Source organism: Xenopus laevis, chromosome 1S (genome assembly GCF_017654675.1).
Source record: "Xenopus laevis strain J_2021 chromosome 1S, Xenopus_laevis_v10.1, whole genome shotgun sequence".
Lineage (NCBI taxonomy): Eukaryota > Metazoa > Chordata > Amphibia > Anura > Pipidae > Xenopus > Xenopus laevis.
Genome location: NC_054372.1, coordinates 104,138,310 through 104,157,231, shown reverse-complemented (window position 1 = coordinate 104,157,231; position 18,922 = coordinate 104,138,310). Strand labels below are relative to the sequence as shown.

The 18,922-nt window shown below is 37.7% G+C and overlaps 1 protein-coding gene across 2 annotated transcripts in view; it reads left to right on the top strand.

The window, feature by feature from the left end:
• Positions 1-18,922, top strand: part of shb.S (Src homology 2 domain containing adaptor protein B S homeolog) — a 115,443-nt gene that overhangs the window by 77,477 nt on the left and 19,044 nt on the right. For both annotated transcript variants that reach the window (XR_005964999.1, XM_018239868.2), the window contains exons 4-5: positions 4,359-4,527; positions 5,168-5,287. Coding sequence is in view for 1 of the 2 variants with exons in the window: in XM_018239868.2 (XP_018095357.1) it covers positions 4,359-4,527; positions 5,168-5,287 (289 nt within the window). In the remaining variant the exon portion in view is untranslated. The remainder of the gene's footprint in view (positions 1-4,358; positions 4,528-5,167; positions 5,288-18,922) is intronic.

Genomic DNA, 18,922 nt, shown 5'->3' with positions numbered 1-18,922 from the left:
ATGGGTTACTGCCCATGGGCAAATTTGCCCAGTGTTGATAAATGACCCAAGGTGTCTTGGCTTTGCATAGATTTAGGGCAGAAACACACGCTCAGATTAAGGGAGATTTAGTCGACCGGCAATAAATCACCTCTTCTTCAGGACGACTAATCTCCCCGAACTGCCTCACGCCGGCAATTTATAATCTATCCGGCGGGAGGCAGTTTGGGGAGATTAGTCGTTCCGAAGAAGAGGCACTCTGCAGGGCCGGAACTAGGAGTAGGCAGAAGAGGCTGGGTTGCCTAGGGCGCCCTGCCAACTCAGCCCGGCACTGGGACTCTGAATGCTTCATTTTCCGAAGTTGCCCGAAGTTTCCTCATGAGGCAACTTCGGGTAATTTTGGAAAACAAAGCACACTGCTTGTCATCGCGCCAGCGATTTACACTCTAGCTGTCGGGAGGCAGTTCGGGGATTGTCAATGGCCGACTCCCTGATTCTGAGTGTGTCTCTGCCCTTAAAGTGAGACTTGTTACGAGGCATTAATTTGTGGGGTTCTAAAAAACATGAGATACCATTTATGCATGAAACTGAATATGTAGTTATCTGTAGTTTCTTTATTAACAGGAAAGTCATGTTTATGTTAATGGCAAATGGACAGAGCCATTGCAAGCATTCCCCCCCCCCTCCAGCGATTAGTAACTACTGCACCCTTTTTATAGTGCCAGTAAATACAATTGACTAATGTACATTAATTTATGTCAGTTCATTTAGATGTCAACCTTTTTAATACTAGTTCTGGACTGCCTTATAAAATAGCTTGATTATTTTGTGTTTTAACTGGTCACTTTCAATTGCTACCATATTAGAGGTATTCATGAATTTAAGTGACCCATATAAAATGGTCTTTAGTGAACAAATCTCTTATGTGATTTACAAACGTAAATTCTAAATTGTACTTGTACAGTTGCCAGTAGAAAAAAAGTATCAATTTTCTTTTAACAGGTTACTAGTAAGTTAGGAAATGAAAGCAAAGGCCTGATGGCTTACACATGCATGGTTAACTTTGCATTGTCCTGTTCATTCAGTCCTTCCCAAACAATCAGAACAGCAGGAAGTAGAGAGGAGCTGTAGAAATGTGACTGCCGTTTACCTTTCAGCCTACAATCCACAACGATTCTAGAGTTATCAGTCATGCTTGGCCCCGAAACATGCCTAATTGGGCACTGGGGCCAAAATCCAAAAAAGTGCTTAACCAAATTTGAGCATGTATGGCCAGATTTTGTTGGAAATAAACTTTTTTTATACTTAAGTGAATGAATTAAAAGACTTTCTCTATAAAGGAGTATAGTGAGCAAGGCCATTAACGGACCATGCCTTCGCAGCAAACTCTTTTTGATGTGGCTCTTCAGTTGACCTTTAGCTCCTGTGCCATAATTAGAGTATAACTCCATAAACTGTACAATTTGACTGTGCAATGTATAAATTGTAAAAATAAATGATTAACAGCCCAGACCTGTTTTATTGAAATCCACTTCCTATTCTGATTTTATTAACTTCTTATCTGCAAAGCTTCATAAACTGATTTTAAAATGCACTTTAATCAAAAAGAGAACAATAACTTGGAACTCTCTCTTATAGCGAAATCAAAATAAAACATTTCCATATGTTGTTATTATGCTCTGTTTGTATAGTTGCTTGATAACATTGTGGCTGTGATTCAAATGTAGTAAAAGAAAAGTCCAGATTTCTGCTTCTTTTTTGTGGAGAGACCTGTCTGATTGTGCTCACATGACTTGAAGTTGAAGCTTTAGTTTGGCAATCAAGTGACATCTACCCATGGGTGGGGTGATAGGGAAAGGCAATTCAGCTATGGATATGCTTTCCAGCATTTTATACAGAGTTGTAAGTTTCTATTGAGTCCTGATTTGTGGGCAAGTGGGTGTTGTTTAGCAAAGTTCACAAGGTTTTTAATAATATGTGTTTGGTGTGAAAGAAGGGGGTGTTTTTTATGTGAATGTGTGGGGCAGAGCAAGTATATATTTTGCCTGTCTGTGTGTGGTTTGTAAGATTGTGTGTGTGACTTATTATACTTCCTTGACATGTCTAAACTCTGAATAGGTTAGGTCTTACCATACTTCCAAATGGCCATCTGACGCCTAGAGTAAAACTATTAATGCAATAGGGAATACACATCCAATAAACACCTTTTAAAACAAGATGCATATTGAAAATTTTAAGACCAGGTTATTTCCTTTGATTATTGCTCACTTATTTTTCATTTGGATCTGGAAATGGCCAGTTGCGCAAGTCTCTGGTTTATAATTTGTTCGCTTTCCGTTCAGTTCTTTTATGGAAAGTTCATTTAACTGTAGGACCACCCATGCTTATGTTTGGGCAATTAAACCAAGATATTAAGTAATGTCAGTTTAACCTGCTGCCTGCCGTGAAAGTATGCAAAATTGGCTATTCTTCTAAAGGTGGGAAGGGACAAAATGTTTACCAGATGTGCATCTGTAACTCCATCTGTGTGGGTATGTACTTTACTGTAATTTACATTGCAACTGGTTTATTATTGTTCTTGTCAGTATTTATATACTGATAACGTTTATGCACACAATTCATTAATTTGCTATCATGCATATAGTTGCCTTAAAGAGGTTATTCACCTTTAAAATAACTTTTAGTATGATGTAGAGAATAGTATTCTGAGACAATTTGCAATTGGTTTTCATTTTTCATTATTTGGGTTTTTTGCATAATTTAGCTTTTTATTCAGCAGCTCTCCAGTTTGTAGTTTCAGCTGTCTGGTTGCTAGGGCCCAAATTGTCATAGCAACCGTGTATTGATTTAGAGAGACTGGAATATGAATAGTAGAGGGTCTAAATAGAAAAATGAGAAATAAAAAGTAGCAATAACAATACCTTTGTTGCCTTACAGAGCATTTGTTTTTAGATGGGATTAGTGACCCCCATTTTAAAGCTGGAAAGAGTCTGGAAGAAGGCAAATCTATACTATATAAAAGAAATAATGAAGGCCAATTAAAAGTTGCTTAGAATTAGCCATTCTATGATATAGTAAAAGCTAACTCTACGGTAATCTACCCCTTTAATTCTTGCAAGAGAATACCTAATAGAATTAGGTTTTGACTATCTTTAAATCTATTTCCAGTACTTGGAATCATTTCTTAACTCCAGGCAGATTTTCACCCGGACATCAGCCCAAGGCAACCAATCAGATTTTTGCTTACATTGCTCTATCTGCAGCAGGCTGAAAAAAGTTACTCACTGATTGGTTCCTATGGGTTACTTCCCAGATGCAAATTTAGTAGTTATTTTCCAGGGTGTGGTGAGCTTTCGGTAAGGTTAAGACTAAGAAAACTGCACCTATAATTTGAGAGAGGGGCAATAAAAACAAGGAATATACATACATATTTAGCTGCTATTTCCATTCCTGGGGAGAATAACACATGAATGTATAGTGGCAGTTTAAATATGACACCTAATAGTTATATGTCAGGGTTTCTGTGTGCTCAACTTTATGCAGGGATAATCCATTTAGGTGAAGCAGCCAAAAATAATAATGTGAAATGTGTTTGTACTAGTACACAGTAGTATTTTCATTTGCACCAGTTTTGCTGGCCACTATTTCCATAGGCTGCAATAGAATATCACAGATATTTTTTTATTTTGGCAAAACAACTGATAACTTAAATGGAATAGTACTCGCTTCCCTCTCCAAGTCCAGCTGGTATATTATATTTTTTCCCTTACAAAAGGTTTGTTTTAAAATGCATTAGAGCAATAAGGTAGGCATTCTAAACTGCAGGTGGATATGTTTCTTTTTATTTATTTTTTACAGAGCAGGTCAAACGAAGCTCTATATATATATATATCCCAAGATGAGTGTCTGTAGAGGCCCTGAACAAACTTAAACAAGCATTGCTTGGGGCACAATGGAGCATGTACTTTCCTTTAAGTGTTAGGGGCCGCAAACTATTTTAAAAATCATCTGTATACAGTATTTGCTTTGTGTGTAATAGCTTTCCACTTGTTTTTCTTTTAACATCCATTAACATGCATTTCACTGGCATGTCAAGAATTTTGTTTATAACTTTCAACATAAGGCAGCCCTATAGTTGGTATAAACTACAATTCCCAGAATTCGGTGTTAAAGAGCTTTCATGGAAAACTGGGAGTTGTAGTTCACTGCGCATACAGAAACTTATGTCTAGGGCAAGCTAATTTGAAGCACAAATTCTGGGGTTCTTGTTATCTGTTGACATATAAGATAAATGAGAGCTGAAAATTAATTTTTTTAAATGTTTTACAGATGGGCGAGCATTATTTTTTTTCAGTTCTTTTTTTTTTTTTTTTTTGCAGCCCAATTCAATGGCGGTGAAAAAAGGCAATCGTTATCACCCTCAAATGAAAGGCGGCGACAGCTGAGGGCCCCTGGCGGAGGATTCAAACCTATAAAACACGGAAGCCCAGACCTCTGTGGAATCTTGGGAGAGCGAGTAGATCCTAACATTGTACTGGAAAAACAAATGTGAGACCACTACCACCACTTCTATTTACGAAACAAAATCCATGGTTAATTCAAATGTCAATGTCAAAAACATTTCACTCTGTATCTTGCTTTATTCCCCCAGCGTTACACCTTGCTTCCCCATAAATGAGCGCTATGATGTGCATACTTTTTAACTGGTCATTTTTTAGTACATATGATTTCTTTAAATCTTATACAGTCTTTAGTTGTACATCTTAAGTAAAGGTGGCCATAGACGTGCAAAATTACCTTCACATTGGACGAACAATCGTTTATTGCCATCTCCCGACCTGCCACTAACCATTCAGATCAAATAAAGTAGTAAAAGAACAGACGATGTTCTGCTCCTTACAGCAATAGTACGAAAGATAGGTCCGACAAAAGCTGGTGGACTCTCCCACTGATATCGTCAGATCAGCAATACATGCAGAGATATTATCGGTAGCCGACAGAAATGTTCTAACCTGTCCGATTGTCTGAACGACGGATCAACATGGCACGAAAAATGTCGGGACACAAAGATCAAATCTTTGCGTCTATGGCCAGCTTTAATTGCTAAACTTTGGAATCCAGCTATAACTTTTTCAGCTAATTATAGATGATAATGTTCTAAATATAACAACACTGCCCTTGGTTTTAGATGGTATCACGGGGGAATCAGCCGAACAGACGCAGAGAACCTGCTCCGAATGTGCAAAGAATGCAGCTATCTTGTGAGAAACAGCCAGACAAGCAAGCATGACTACTCCCTGTCACTGAAGTGAGTATGTTTCACTGAATGCTCCATTTGCTGCCAGCCAGTTTGTTTTATATTTTTCTAAGCATTGTGTTCTCAGTACTGATGAATTCCTATGCTACTGTCACTGTGGCACATTGCTGGAATTTATACAAAGTATTTTTTTAATGATTTGAATAAGTCTTTGGCCTTTTGTTGGACTGGAGTTCCCACTAAGATTTCAGTTGGAAGATCTAATTCAGGGATTCTTAACCTATGTGTTCGGACCAAAAATGGTCTCCATGTTGTTAAGGGTATGACCTGATGATCACCTGTAAAACAGTATAATCTGTTCTGCAATAGAAAATTGTTCTCTTCAGAATAAAAAATACAATAATTGTGCTGTTGCATATCAAGTCTTACAGCTTGCCTTGCCCCTAAATACCAGATTAGGTTGTCAAGGAATGACGTCACCAAAAGCATTAGTGTTTGAGGTCAAGCTGCTACTGTATAGGTCACCTGCCAAGCGTTTTAATTGGTCCATCAAAATAAATCTGATGATCTTTTAACATACTGAATTAATTCACAGGATAAAGTGTTGGCATATTACCATACAGGTTAATTGAATTTCTCTTTTATATTTAATCCGTCACCTGCTTTTCCTTAGCTGCTTATTAGATTGCTAAACATGAGAAGCAAAGCCAATTGCTTGATTATGTTAGATAAAGGTAGTAAAAATTAGTTAATGATTTTAGAACAGCGTATTATTGGTTAAAATTTCTGCATATTTTTAACATTGTTTAAGAATATATGTCACCCATTAACCTTGCTTTTAGACAACATGAGCCTTTTCCTCAGTTTGAATTTAGAGATGATGCATGAACATCGGCAAGGCAAAAGTTAAGCTCATATAGTTTATCTTTAATTATGTGTAAATAGTGGAAAAATCTGAGCAATCATCTCATATCACACTTACTTTTAGATTACCTAAAAAACCTGTAATTATTAGAATGTTTTGAATTCCTTGTCATTGCCGTGTCCTGTTTTCATAGTTTTTATTCTCTTAGAAATTTGAAAATCTTGCATAATCCACATTTCACATAGATTTTTTATGCAAACTGGCTTCAGCATCTGAAATGATGAAATGACTTGACTCTGGAAGCCTGAAATTCACATAGAAACCTTGCATTTACTAACCTGAGACTAACAGCAAATTTGGGATATATGGTTTACATTATACAGTATGTTCTCTTCCCACAGTATGCCCATATGTTCCCCAGCCACAGTATGTTCTCTGAGAACAGACATGTAATTCTATATTTCCTTTAGAAGTCAACAAGGGGGTAGTTTTATTAGGCATACTATTATCAGTTGTTTTCAGTTATTGAAGGTGGGGACATTTTTCATTAGAATAATTTTATTACAGATGGGGAAACATTTTTCAATAGCTTTTATTTTACTAGCCTTTTCTTTTAATATCATATCTCCTTCCAATAGCATAGAAAAAAAGACTGTTCACTTAAGCTAGTGGCACACATTGGAGTTTTTCGCTGACAGGGAAAAATTTCACTGGTCCTCTCTGCTCCACTTGTGTGCACACTGTACATAGTGACAGCACAATAATCTGCTTGTCGCTCCATGCAGGTCGTTTACAGTCCTGTCAGTACACACACATAAATAGATGGTGGAGAACTTAACCCTTTAATTGTAATACACTTTTTGAAAGTTTTGGGTGCTTATCTACTGCAGTATGCCAATTACAGTGGAGAAAATCTAGTAACACGCAGTGCAAAAGTGTTTTATTTAGCCCATATACACATGCACAAAAATCAACATTCTGGGCCCTTTATCGATCCTTTTGGCAGTGTCACACTCCTTGTGCTGAGCACTTGGTACTTGTTAGTGCTCGATCTCCACCTAGAGAAATCTGGGAATAAACCTATGTGGAATAATAACACACACATTATTATTAGTAAACCTAATAAGTCTTTAACTTTAAAGGGAAAACAAATACAGGAAACCCTCCTAGCCCAGTGGCAAGGAGGGCCTCACTATCTAACTTTACCAGTGCAAACGATTTCACTAACTAAAGAAATGCTTAAACTTTGTGCCATGAATGCTGTCTTTATAAATCGTTAAAGGAACAGTTGAGTTTTAATAATAAAACGGGCTAAAAAAAAGTTGGTTGTGCAAAAACACAATTGTTTTCAATATATTTAGCCAAAAACATAGGATGGAGTAAACATACAGTAGATGTCAGACAGAACACAACTTCCTTTTTTTCACCTGTTAATTAGCAACTTGAAGGGGGGCCACATGGGACATAAATGTTCAGTTAGTTTGCGTTTGATCCTGACCTTCATGCTCATAAGGGCTGCACATAGACATTTCCTCTGTGCAACTCGTGCATAATTAGGTGGGTAGTTTTACATTTATTTCTTTGTGCAATTTTGTGGGTGCACATGTTTTTATAACTGTAGTACACTACCCTAAAGGTTTGAGAGAGCATTGCCAAAAGCTGTGGGGTTGCTGGGGGTTATAATTAAAAGAAATGTAGAGATTCTACCGTATCTGTTACTTTGATTTGGCTCTGAATCTTTGTGCAATGCTCAGCCCCCCACATCTCTAATGTCTGATAAATCTTATTATTCCAAACAACATTGCCTCAAATTAATTCCTTCGGCCTAGTAAACAGAAAGCACTTGTGGTTTAATTGGGCAATTAGTATGCAAAGGTATAGCATCTTGACAATTTGTAGAAAAAATTGTAAAGAAGGGAGGATAACTTTTTTCTTCAACATAAGATTCTGCTTATGCATGAAATTTGCTGCACCCCCACCCCCATAGTGAAGCTCATTATAAATAAGCTTGATAGTTTTACATAATTATGTTAGGTTTCCAGCCTCGGTTCTCCAGAAGCCATAAAAATAAATAATTTGTGTGAGCAAAATTAGTGCAGATTGAACTGCAAGCAATAAAACAAGTGGATTCAGGCCATGAAGGGGACATCTGGATGTTCAATGGCATTTGGCAGTGGAGAAGCTATTAACCTTTTACAATAGGTCGGAATTCACAGCCATGGTAACAGAAATTTTTAAACAGACCTTGAGCACTCCTTTTCAGCTCTACCTAGCTAGTGTGCCCTTTATTCACTGTTCACCTATTAAAGTGCTAGATTATATCACATTGATCATTTTTAACGTAGAGACCTTGGGCCATAAAAATCTTTTGTTGGTCTAAACCTGTCATGTGTACTAGGGATGCAATCCAGGGTTGTGAATTCAGCCGATTCCAAAACCCTTCCTCAGCACAGGAAAAGCTAGTGCGCCAGCGGAAGTGATGAGCATGGCATGTAGTGTTGGTCGTCTGGAATGTCATTTTGTGCTAAATACCAAAAATGCTTTTTCACTGGAGACAATCATATATGGGCCCCCTTGTTGTAAAATACTATAATTTTAAAAGTCATCATAACGTTACATGGCCATATAAAGGTGCAATGCCAAATGCTATTACACTACAAGCTGACTACTTATATCCTTGTATTTTACAACAGGGCATAAATAATGTTTTTTTTGTGCCACATGATACACAAGTATCACATGGCACAAATCCCATGTAAGCACTGATTAAAAGTGATGACGCCATTTATAAGAATATATTTTACAGAATATGAATGCATATTTGTTTATGGAAAGTGCAGTGTTTTGATTATCTCTGCTTGTGGCAGTAAAGGTGGCTGTCCACTATAAGATCTGCTTGTTTGGAGAGGTCCAGCAAACAAGCGCATCTTTCCCTCGATAAGCACACCTAAAATGGGTGATATTGGGCTTAATTGAATCGTTTGCCCTTGGGCCAAACAATTGGATTATAACAGAGGACTAAGAGCTGTTGGAGTGAGGACCTCCAATGGCTACTATTAAACCTGCCCATTTGACATCTGGCTGATTTTTGGGCAGGTAAACCAGCAAATCAGTCTAAGCTGACAAATGAATCCCACAGTTGCTTTCAATAAATTTAAATGGGAAGCGCCACACGTCATCTGACATAATTTATTAGCACCGAAGAATGCACCACAAAATATATATTTAATAATTAGATATCTAATACTTTATTGTGGTACCTTAACAATTTGTAACTAAATATTAAATACATAATCCTCACAGGCAGCATTAGTGGATGAGTTGTACAAGGACTGCTTAATAATTTTTATTGATAGAGATGATTTTGTTCATTATATTATTCTTTTAATTCTAGAGTTTGAACATGCCTTTTCCAATAAGCAAAATGCAAGACAGTACTCATGTCTGTCTTTTAGGATTAGTGACTGGGAGTCAGTTTTGTGACCCAAAGTATTAGTTTTATTGTAATAGGATATTATATTATATATTATATTATCATATTCAGTGAGTTGTCTTTTTCAACCTGCAAGCCAAGGGAAGTTACCTTGAATGTTTTCCTAGTTGAGTAAAAAGAAAAGCCATTAATTACTCACTTAGTGTGTATGTAAGCCTTTTGTTCCATATCAACATAGCACATAAAGAAATAGTTGCTTGTACAATAACTGTATTGTTCGGTACTATGTCAGATTACAGGGGCTGTCCCTTATTCTTACTAACTTCCCAGTCAATTCCCCTTAATCTATCCTAGGAACGGTAGTTCCTTCTTTATGGCATTTAAAAGAGAACCAACCCCTAAAAACGAATATGGCTAAAAATGCCATATGTTCTATACTGAATTTATTGCACCAGCCTAAAGTTTCAGCTACTCAATAGCAGCAATGACCCAGGACTTCAAACTTGTCACAGGGGGTCACCATCTTGGAAAGTGTCTGCGGCACTCGCATACTCAGTGGGCTCTGAGCAGCTGTTGAGAAGCTAAGCTTAGGGGTTGTTGCTAATTATCAAGCAGAAAATGATGTTTACCTGTAATATATGGTGATGCTACAAGGCTGATTATTATATTCTGGTGCTATTTTCACTGGTGCTGCCATGTACTAGTTATCTCTAGTAGTTACTAATCAGCCTTATATTGTGATATTAATATTCTATGTGTACTGTATATTTTGAGCTGGTGCCTAAGCTCGATAAGTGACAGCCCAAAGCATGTGCAGCGAATGAGCAGAAAAAAAGATAGGGAGCTACTGGGACATCTTTGGAGACACAGATCTTTACTGCTAAAGGGCTGTTGTTGCCTTGGGCTGATACAGAAGCACAAAACATAATGTACAATATTAAATTCTCTGCACAGGACCTGTACTCTATATATTTTAGCACTGGTTTAGGAGTGTTCTGTTGCTTGCCTCTGTATAGGCCTAGAGAGGATGAGAATATTTGTTACTGTTACTGTCATTCTAGGAAAGTTTCAGTGTAGCAGATTCTAACCATTCCCTTTCACAATCATGCTGTGTTTTGCACGAAAGAATCAACAGTCCTACTTATACAGGAATAATGATGATATTATTTAGCATTACAGTGAATTTATGAACTTTGTTGATTTAAAATGGAGTGGGAAATAATCACATCGAGCAATGAATCCCATTTCCATAAAACATAATTTCCATCAGCCTGTGCCACTATAATGACTTTTCAGGGAAAGGGCTTTTTCTATATGGAAACTTGAAGTCAGCGGTTTATTTCATTTGGATTATTTAAGCTTTGCTTTATGATAGGATGGGTATCTTGTGCAAGGATTCTGCACTGCTACTATAAATTCACATTCCATTCAGCACAGCACATTTCTGTAGGTTGTATTTTCCTACTATTTAATATACACAGTATATATCGCTGAGCCCTGCCATACAGTTACTTTTTTAGGGTAGGGGCACACTGGGCAATTCGGGGAGATTTAGTCGCCTGGCGACTAATCGCCTCGTCTTTGCGGTGACCAATCTCGCCGAACGCCTTCCCTCTCTCTTGCACTGGCTAAAATGAAAAATCAATTGTGCTAAAGCAAACGCAGCGATTCATTTTCCGATGTCGCCCGAAGTTTCCTCACAAGGTGTTCGGGGAGATTGCTAGCCGCAAAGATGAGGCGATTAGTCGCCAAGCGACTAAATCTCCCCGAATCGCCCAGTGTGCCCCAACCCTTAATGTTTCCTGATAATGTAACTTGATCTATACTTTTGTAAATAATATAATAATAATATCCAGTCAAGCAATAGCAGAATTAGACACAAAATCTATGCTGAGAAAACGTAAGCACACTGGGGATAACTGAGGGTAGATGTTGGCCCTTGATTTCTGTTTCAAACCACACACATTTTCAAGTGATAATCGAACGCTGTTGAGTATTCTTTGTACTTCTTGTTGATGCAATTAGGAAATGGTCAGTAGAATAGCCAACCATGACTGCCTCTACTGTTTACATAGATCTTATGGGTATATTTATACTATTCTTCCATAAATCCTCCAATCCTACTTAGTAGTATGTTCTGCTTTTTCTGTCTTTAAATTACATTAAACAAAACATTGTTAAGGCCGTTGATTTTTGGGGAGATATCTGTTGGGGAGCCCCAACTGAGGGCCCCATACACTGCCCAATAAGCTGCAGACTTAGTCCACCTTAGGCCACCTTTACTTTCAGCTGTGCTGAATCCTAATGATGTTAACTAGGGTTCAAAGCCAAAATACCAAGCTATTATTTGTGGTACAGTCATTTGTATTTCTATGTGATTTGGTTTAAAAGAAATGAGTCCTTTTCGAGTATGTTCTCTCAACTTCCTTACTAGTAAAGCAATGGTTAAACTGCAGTCCTCATGTCTTCTGACGGTGCTTCAATGTGTCTGAAAGAGCAAATGCCTCACAAGATTTGTGTCATTACAAGTCATCGTCTACCTGCAGTCTCAGGGTTGCCACTATTTACACCCCATAGGAAACCATTGAAGGAGTAGTTCAATTAGTTCTGATGACCTGTGCATTTAAAAATAAGGCTTTGATAAGTGTAACTATTCTTAAAACAGTTTCTTGACTGTAAAAAAAAAACATTCCTCACAGTCGGTAAAGTGTTAATGACTGTGATAGAATTTTAACTGCTGAGAATCCATCAAAATTCAGCAGTTGCGAGTTTTAATAAATTTGCACCCATCTATTGACAATATCTTTTTTAACCACAGATTCTGATGTGAGTTGTCATCATCAGCGGTTGGTTATAAGGCTAGTTAATGCCTCTAAAAGATAACAACTGTACAGGAAATGATATATTATTGCAATGAACATCTAAAGCTGTGAGTTAAAAGTCAGAACTGTAAAACCAAACATCACATTGGTTGCTTTTACAGGAATGGAGGAAACTACCTAGCCCCCTGGATACTTTAGTTTACTTGCATGTGTTTGCTAGATTTGCTGTTTAAATATCATCGGGATTGCCGGGCAATTTTCTAAAAAGCACCAGACATAGGTTTTCAGGTATGTGGAACAAGCTCTTCTATTATTTGGTACCATTTTTCCAAATTGGCAAAATTGTGCAAATAGAGGCTAGACTATTCATAATCATTGGCACAGGACCATAATGGTCGCTTGGTATGCATACTGTCTTTTAATTGAAGCATTTCCCTGTTCATAATGATTAGTAGTAAGCAAGTCATGGCATTTGACAAGTGTTGGAATAATATATACAGAGGGTCAATACTGTATAGATTAGAGGGTCAGCTCAGTTCATATGTTTCCATGCACAGATGTGCCAATGAGATGCATTTCACTTTATTGGTTATATGGCTTACTGACATCTCCTCCCACTGTTGGACTGCAATGAATTTAGTAAAACTCCAGAGACGTTTAATAACGTTAGGAGGTTTGAAACTGAATTAACTGTATCTGGCACTGAGAGTACCAACTCACTGCTCTCAGGATTCAACATGTGCAATTGTACTTTTCCCTGGAAATACTGGCTCTAAATTGTAATCGGAGATGACTTTTTAACCAAATAAATAGCAGCACCTATGACATCAACGTTCATGAGTAAAAACGATTTGTTAGAGTTATCAGGGGAGCAATAGGTCATTTGTTTTCCACCAAATATCATTGAACGATTTATGCTCTCAGATGAACCCTATGTTTATGAGCCTATATATTATAGAAAACCGCTGCCTACAGCTCTCAGTTGCTTTAATCATTTTAATTTTATAAGCCTTTCGGGAAGTAACATGAAGGATAAGTCAGGCAGTCGCAGAGTTTATAGATATTTTTTTTAAAGATGCATGATTTCTTAGAACTGGTTCCAATTACATGGGCCTGTAGGACATTAGCAATTGCTGGCTGCTGACAAGATTTGTGTTCCTTCTTCTGACATTGTTCATTAAATAGACAATCCTGAACTAAATAAATTATTTTATTTCAGTATATATGTAGATATGTGACAGTTAATATACTGGAATACCATATGCAAGTATGCTAGTGTCACTGAAGCTACTATTGTATCTTTCAAAGAATGTCCCAGCCCTAGAGATACATACGGTCTAAATCTGCCTATAACTGAGATAGTGCTCAATGCTGTGGGCTAACTTATGTTGTGCAACAGACACTAACCACTAACCCGATTTCATTTTTTTTTCATTGGTCCAAGTCTCAATAAATAGGAAAAGTATAATAACATGGGACATTGTACAGATCTACAGATCGGAATATTCAAATCACACTTCATTATAGCCTTTACTACTGCTTGATCTTCCTGTCCCTCAAGCACCAAAGCTTGTAAAACTGACCAAATGTGGGTTTATTTTAGGGATGCACCGAATCCACTATTTTGAATTCGGCCGAATCCCAGAATTCTTTGCGAAAGATTTGGCCGAATTTCGAAATCCTAATTTACATATGCAAATTAGGGGTGGAAAGGGGGAAACATTTCTTACTTCCTTGTTTTGTGACAAAAAGTCACGAGATTTCCCTCCCCACCACTAATTTGCATATGCAAATTAGGATTCGAATTCGGTTCGGCCGGGCAGAAGGATTCAGCCGAATCCGACTCCTGCTGAAAAAGGCTGAATCCCGAACCGAATCCTGGAGTCGGTGCAGCCCTAGTTTATTTGTAATGTACTGTTCTGCGGGTCAGTTGGACAATATTAGTTTAAATCTGGCCAAAATGCACTCATGTCTGAGCAGTGCCATGCAAATCAATGATGCTACACATGATCTGATATGTTCTTTCACTTGAACACACAAACTGTTCATTTTTAGACAATACACACAGACCTGGCAGTCATACAGTTTTGTTTAAAAATTAGCAAAACTGTGCACAAATGCATGTGAAGTTGGGTGTGTGTGGGGCCTGCTTATGCTCTGTAGGAAAGAAATTCATTAGGCCTTAATGACTATTCATATAGTTACTTACTCTAATTATGATCACAGCATGGGACACCCCATTTATATTCAAAGCACAGCACGGGAAGTACACCAATGCCAAGAACAACACATTACATAATGCTTTGGTCAGTTGAAACTCATGGAGGGCCAGATTCATCTGTTTCAGATGTTATTAAGAATCACAGAGGATTATAGAGTAAGGACAATTAATGATACAAAATTGCAACATCTATCATACAGAATCACAGCCACCATGGTAATTGTTTATAATAGGAATGTGCACTTCACTATTTTAAAAAATCTAATTAACCTACCGTAACTCACACTCCATCAGGGATCCCCAACCTTTAGAACCCATGAGCAACATTCAGAAGTAAAAGGAGTTAGGGAGCAACACTAGCATGAAAATGTTCCCGGGGTTCCAAATAAGTGCTATGATTGACCATTTAGTAGCTCCTATGTGGATTATCAACCTACATTGAGGCTCTGTTTGGCAGTACACCTGTTTTTTATGCAGCCAAGACTTGCCTCCAAGCCTGAAATTCAAAAATAATCACCAGCTTTGAGGGCACTGGGAGCAACATCCAATGGGTTGGAGAGCAACATGTTGCTCACGAGCTACTGGTTGGGGATCACTGCTCCAGAGCATAGACAGTCTGGAAAAAATGCTTAATATAAATGCTCTCTTTATAATATTGGTTGGTACCTCCACAAAAAAACTATTTTGCAGGCCAGCAGGGCATAGATTCATTTAATTATATAAATGTGTACGGTTTAGTACTCGCAAATAAATAATTTTACATTTCTCGATATTGAGATAGAACATGTTAACATTTCTAATTCTGTTTGTCAGCAGATATAGAAATAGTTTCAGAGGAACCCTTTTAACATCAGAACATTTCAGATGCTAGGTGCTAGTAGACACAGTGCTTTTCAGTAAATGTCACAGTTAAATCATGAGCCAATGATGTATGGGTTCATGTTAGAGTGGCAAGATCTGAGTTGCATGGTAGATCCCCTACAAAGATGCCCCTAAATCCAGAGTGATTTCAGCCTAGGGGCCAGTTAACACAAATGTTATTCCAGTGTGTGCAGCTAATACTAGAATGTAACAACTCAGCCCCACTGATGTGGTTCATTCCTTTGTGACCACACTGCATTGATTGCATTTGCAAGAGATTCTCTAAAGAACATGTTTGGACATCTTCTGCAAAAAAAGGATTAGCAGATAAAAGTATTCTCTCCCCACAAGCTGGAAAAAGCATTTCAGTAACAGCTGGGGTGGCACCTGTTCCCTATCTTTGGACTAGATTGTCAGTGAAAGGGAAGCATATTCAAAGCAAGCTACATAAACCTGCTAGGCAAATAATGACAAATAGCAGGGAATAATATGAAAAAAATCCTATTGTTCACATAAGGCCACTTTTTACTTACTTACCTTTAAATCTTTCAGGTTTGACACTTTGGATTTGAAGACATATCAGTTATTACCATCCTATTTTTGTCACTAAATCCTTAAATTATTTAAAGAAATGGATCCTTAAGGTGGCCATAGACTCAAAGATCCGCTCGTTTGGTGACATCGCCAAACGAGCGGATCTTTCCCCGATATGCCATTAATGGCATGGCTATATCGGGGTTAATTCGAACGTTCGGCCGTATGGCCGAACGATCGAATTACGATGCGCCAAGGGGCTCCGACGGGTCGGTCGGTTAAAAATCAAACCTTCCCGATCTATATCGTGGCCAGATATCGATCGGGAAGACCCGTCGGAAGCCCCCATACACGGGCAGATAAGCTGTCAAATTGGTCCAAACGGCCGATATCAGCAGCTTTATCTGCCCGTGTATGGCCACCTTTAGTCAGCAAGCCTTGTATGGTAGTTGTATGGTAGAAGTGTGCTGCTTGGAGTATTTTAGCCTGGGATTGAAGTAGAAAAATTCTGTTTTGATAGAGAAACATCCACACCGGAGTGTGCAGATTGGACATTGCTATACTGTTTCATGCATTTTTAAAAACCATTTTACCAGTTTTGGGGATTCAACTTGCTGATTTGTTTTACAGTAGACCCATGGGAGCTTTCCATTGCAAACTGTATAAATAAAAGTTATATATCCAATGTTGCTTTTGGGTAACATACTATATTTTATGGATTGTTTTTTTTCCAGAGCTCCAAATACGCTCTCTTTTGTTCTGCAACCTTAAATGCACTCACTGAGTTTAGTACAATCCTTTAGGCTGTATCTATGTATAAATAGCCATCGAAACACTTTCAATGTCAATCTTCCTGAAAAGAATATAAAAAATCTATGCCCTCAAACACTTTCTGTTGTTTATTATTTCCACATAAGAAAAAACAAAGGGGACTAATGCCTAGTTAAACTGGATTAAAGAGAAAATATACAGTTATTGGAGTGTGTTTTGAAATGTGATTCAATAAACAGCAGGCAGAATTCAGGATATCATGCCTGTACTAAACTGTGAATTCTTTATTTGTTCCAAATGTTTTCGTTTGTGTTCAACCTGAGAAAATTATGATGTGGGAATGATTAATGGGTGAACATAACAAGCAATTTCAGCCACCAGCCTTTGTTTAAATTAAGACACCAGCCAAGAATACATGGTATGTTTTTCTATTGCAACAGTAATGTGAGCTAAGATACAGTGTCCACAGCCAGTGTTTGTGTGCTCCAAAGAGATGGCAAATCTTACATCTAGGGGCAGATTTTTCAAGGGTCGAATTTCGAAGTGGAAAATACTTCGAAATTCAATCATCTAATAGAATCCTCCGACATTCGAATTTGAAGTCGTAGGATTTTATTCATCGTACGATCGTAAATGTAAAATGTAAATTAGCCCATGAGTCCCTTTAGGGCTTAATGGCCCAAGTGCTTGCTACTGCGGTATTAGTAATATCTATATGTCTGCTCTCAGGCTTAATATTCTGGCCCTCATGTGGGATATTTGCTGTAAAAGTCTTTTTATTGGACATTTTCCCACTAGCTCTTTAGAACAGTGCTATGAGGGGAAAAGGGTGACAAGGTAACATTGCATGTAATAATGTACAGACGTTGCATGAGGTCGGTTTTGGAAGCTTGGAGTGAGAAGTGTGTACTTAGCATGTGGCATTTTCTGATCTGCTGAAAGCAAACAGTTGGTTACTAGATCTGGAGTGATATGTGTTCCTGTTATAACATAGCCACCAATATGTCTCTTTATTTGCTGTTCAAGACAGACCGCTTCCATTACATTTTTGATAGCTTTGGGAAGTCTTTACAGATGTATAAAATCATGTCTGCTGACAGTATTTAGACTGTTTCAGTGTCATTTGCAAATATGTTACTTGGGTTCTCAAGTTGGTACAGGACTGTCTATATGTGCCCAGGAGGAACTGTATATTTTCACCTATGCTTAAGTCATATGTTCCTTTATTTCACACCCTTAGTGGTCCAAATTTTGGCAATGTCCCCTCCCTCATAGCAAGCAATCAGCAGCTAACATTAAAAGCTTGAAAACAAAGATCTAAGTGGTTTTATGGGTTACTAGATCTAGGCAGACTTTGCTACTTTTGTTACCTAACCCTGTTGTGTGTTTTTGTTCTGATTCTCTACCAATCAATGCACACCTATACTAATGCACTGTTGTACTACAGCAGGATTAGGCATAGGCATTCTTATCCAGGAACAGTTCAAAGGTAGTTGTCTTTCTTTTTTCATTGTTACTAAGGAAAACCAATATTTTCCAAGAATATAAATAAGGAAGTCCATTAGATTAGTGCTAACAAATATTTATAGCATGTCATATACAGGCTATCATCATGTATAAAGCTGTGCCCTGTAATAAACCTGTCCTCATTTATACAGTGGTGTGGCACTGAAATTCAAGCTGCATCAATTTTTATAAACATTACAGCTTAATGGCTACAGTATATGTCATTATTTATAAGTAGAGTTTACATTGACTTTTTTGAGGAAGAGAAGAAGAGGTGGTTAATAATTGAATGGCTAAAGGCCAACATTTGGAAGGCCACAGAAAAACAAGTAAAGTAGCTAGTATTTTAGATTATTAAGAAATACCTTCCTTTAGTCGTAAATGTGTCAGCAAGTGAGATAAAAATGTCTTTAGAGGTAAATGATATAGAAACATGATTGGGCTACTTTCAGTTGGCTTATCTTGCTGTAAGGTAGAAAAAAAAAAGAAATTGGCATTGCATTTAAAAATATATTTGCTACATTTTAAACAAAATGCACAGCTACCCACCCTGCGTTTTCAGTGTCCAATAGTCACATGGCAAGTCCACAGGCTTGTAATTAAAACTATGAATGTTAGCTAGCACTTGTTGAGAGTACAGTTCCTGTGCCATGGGCACTCAACAAAGTGCAAG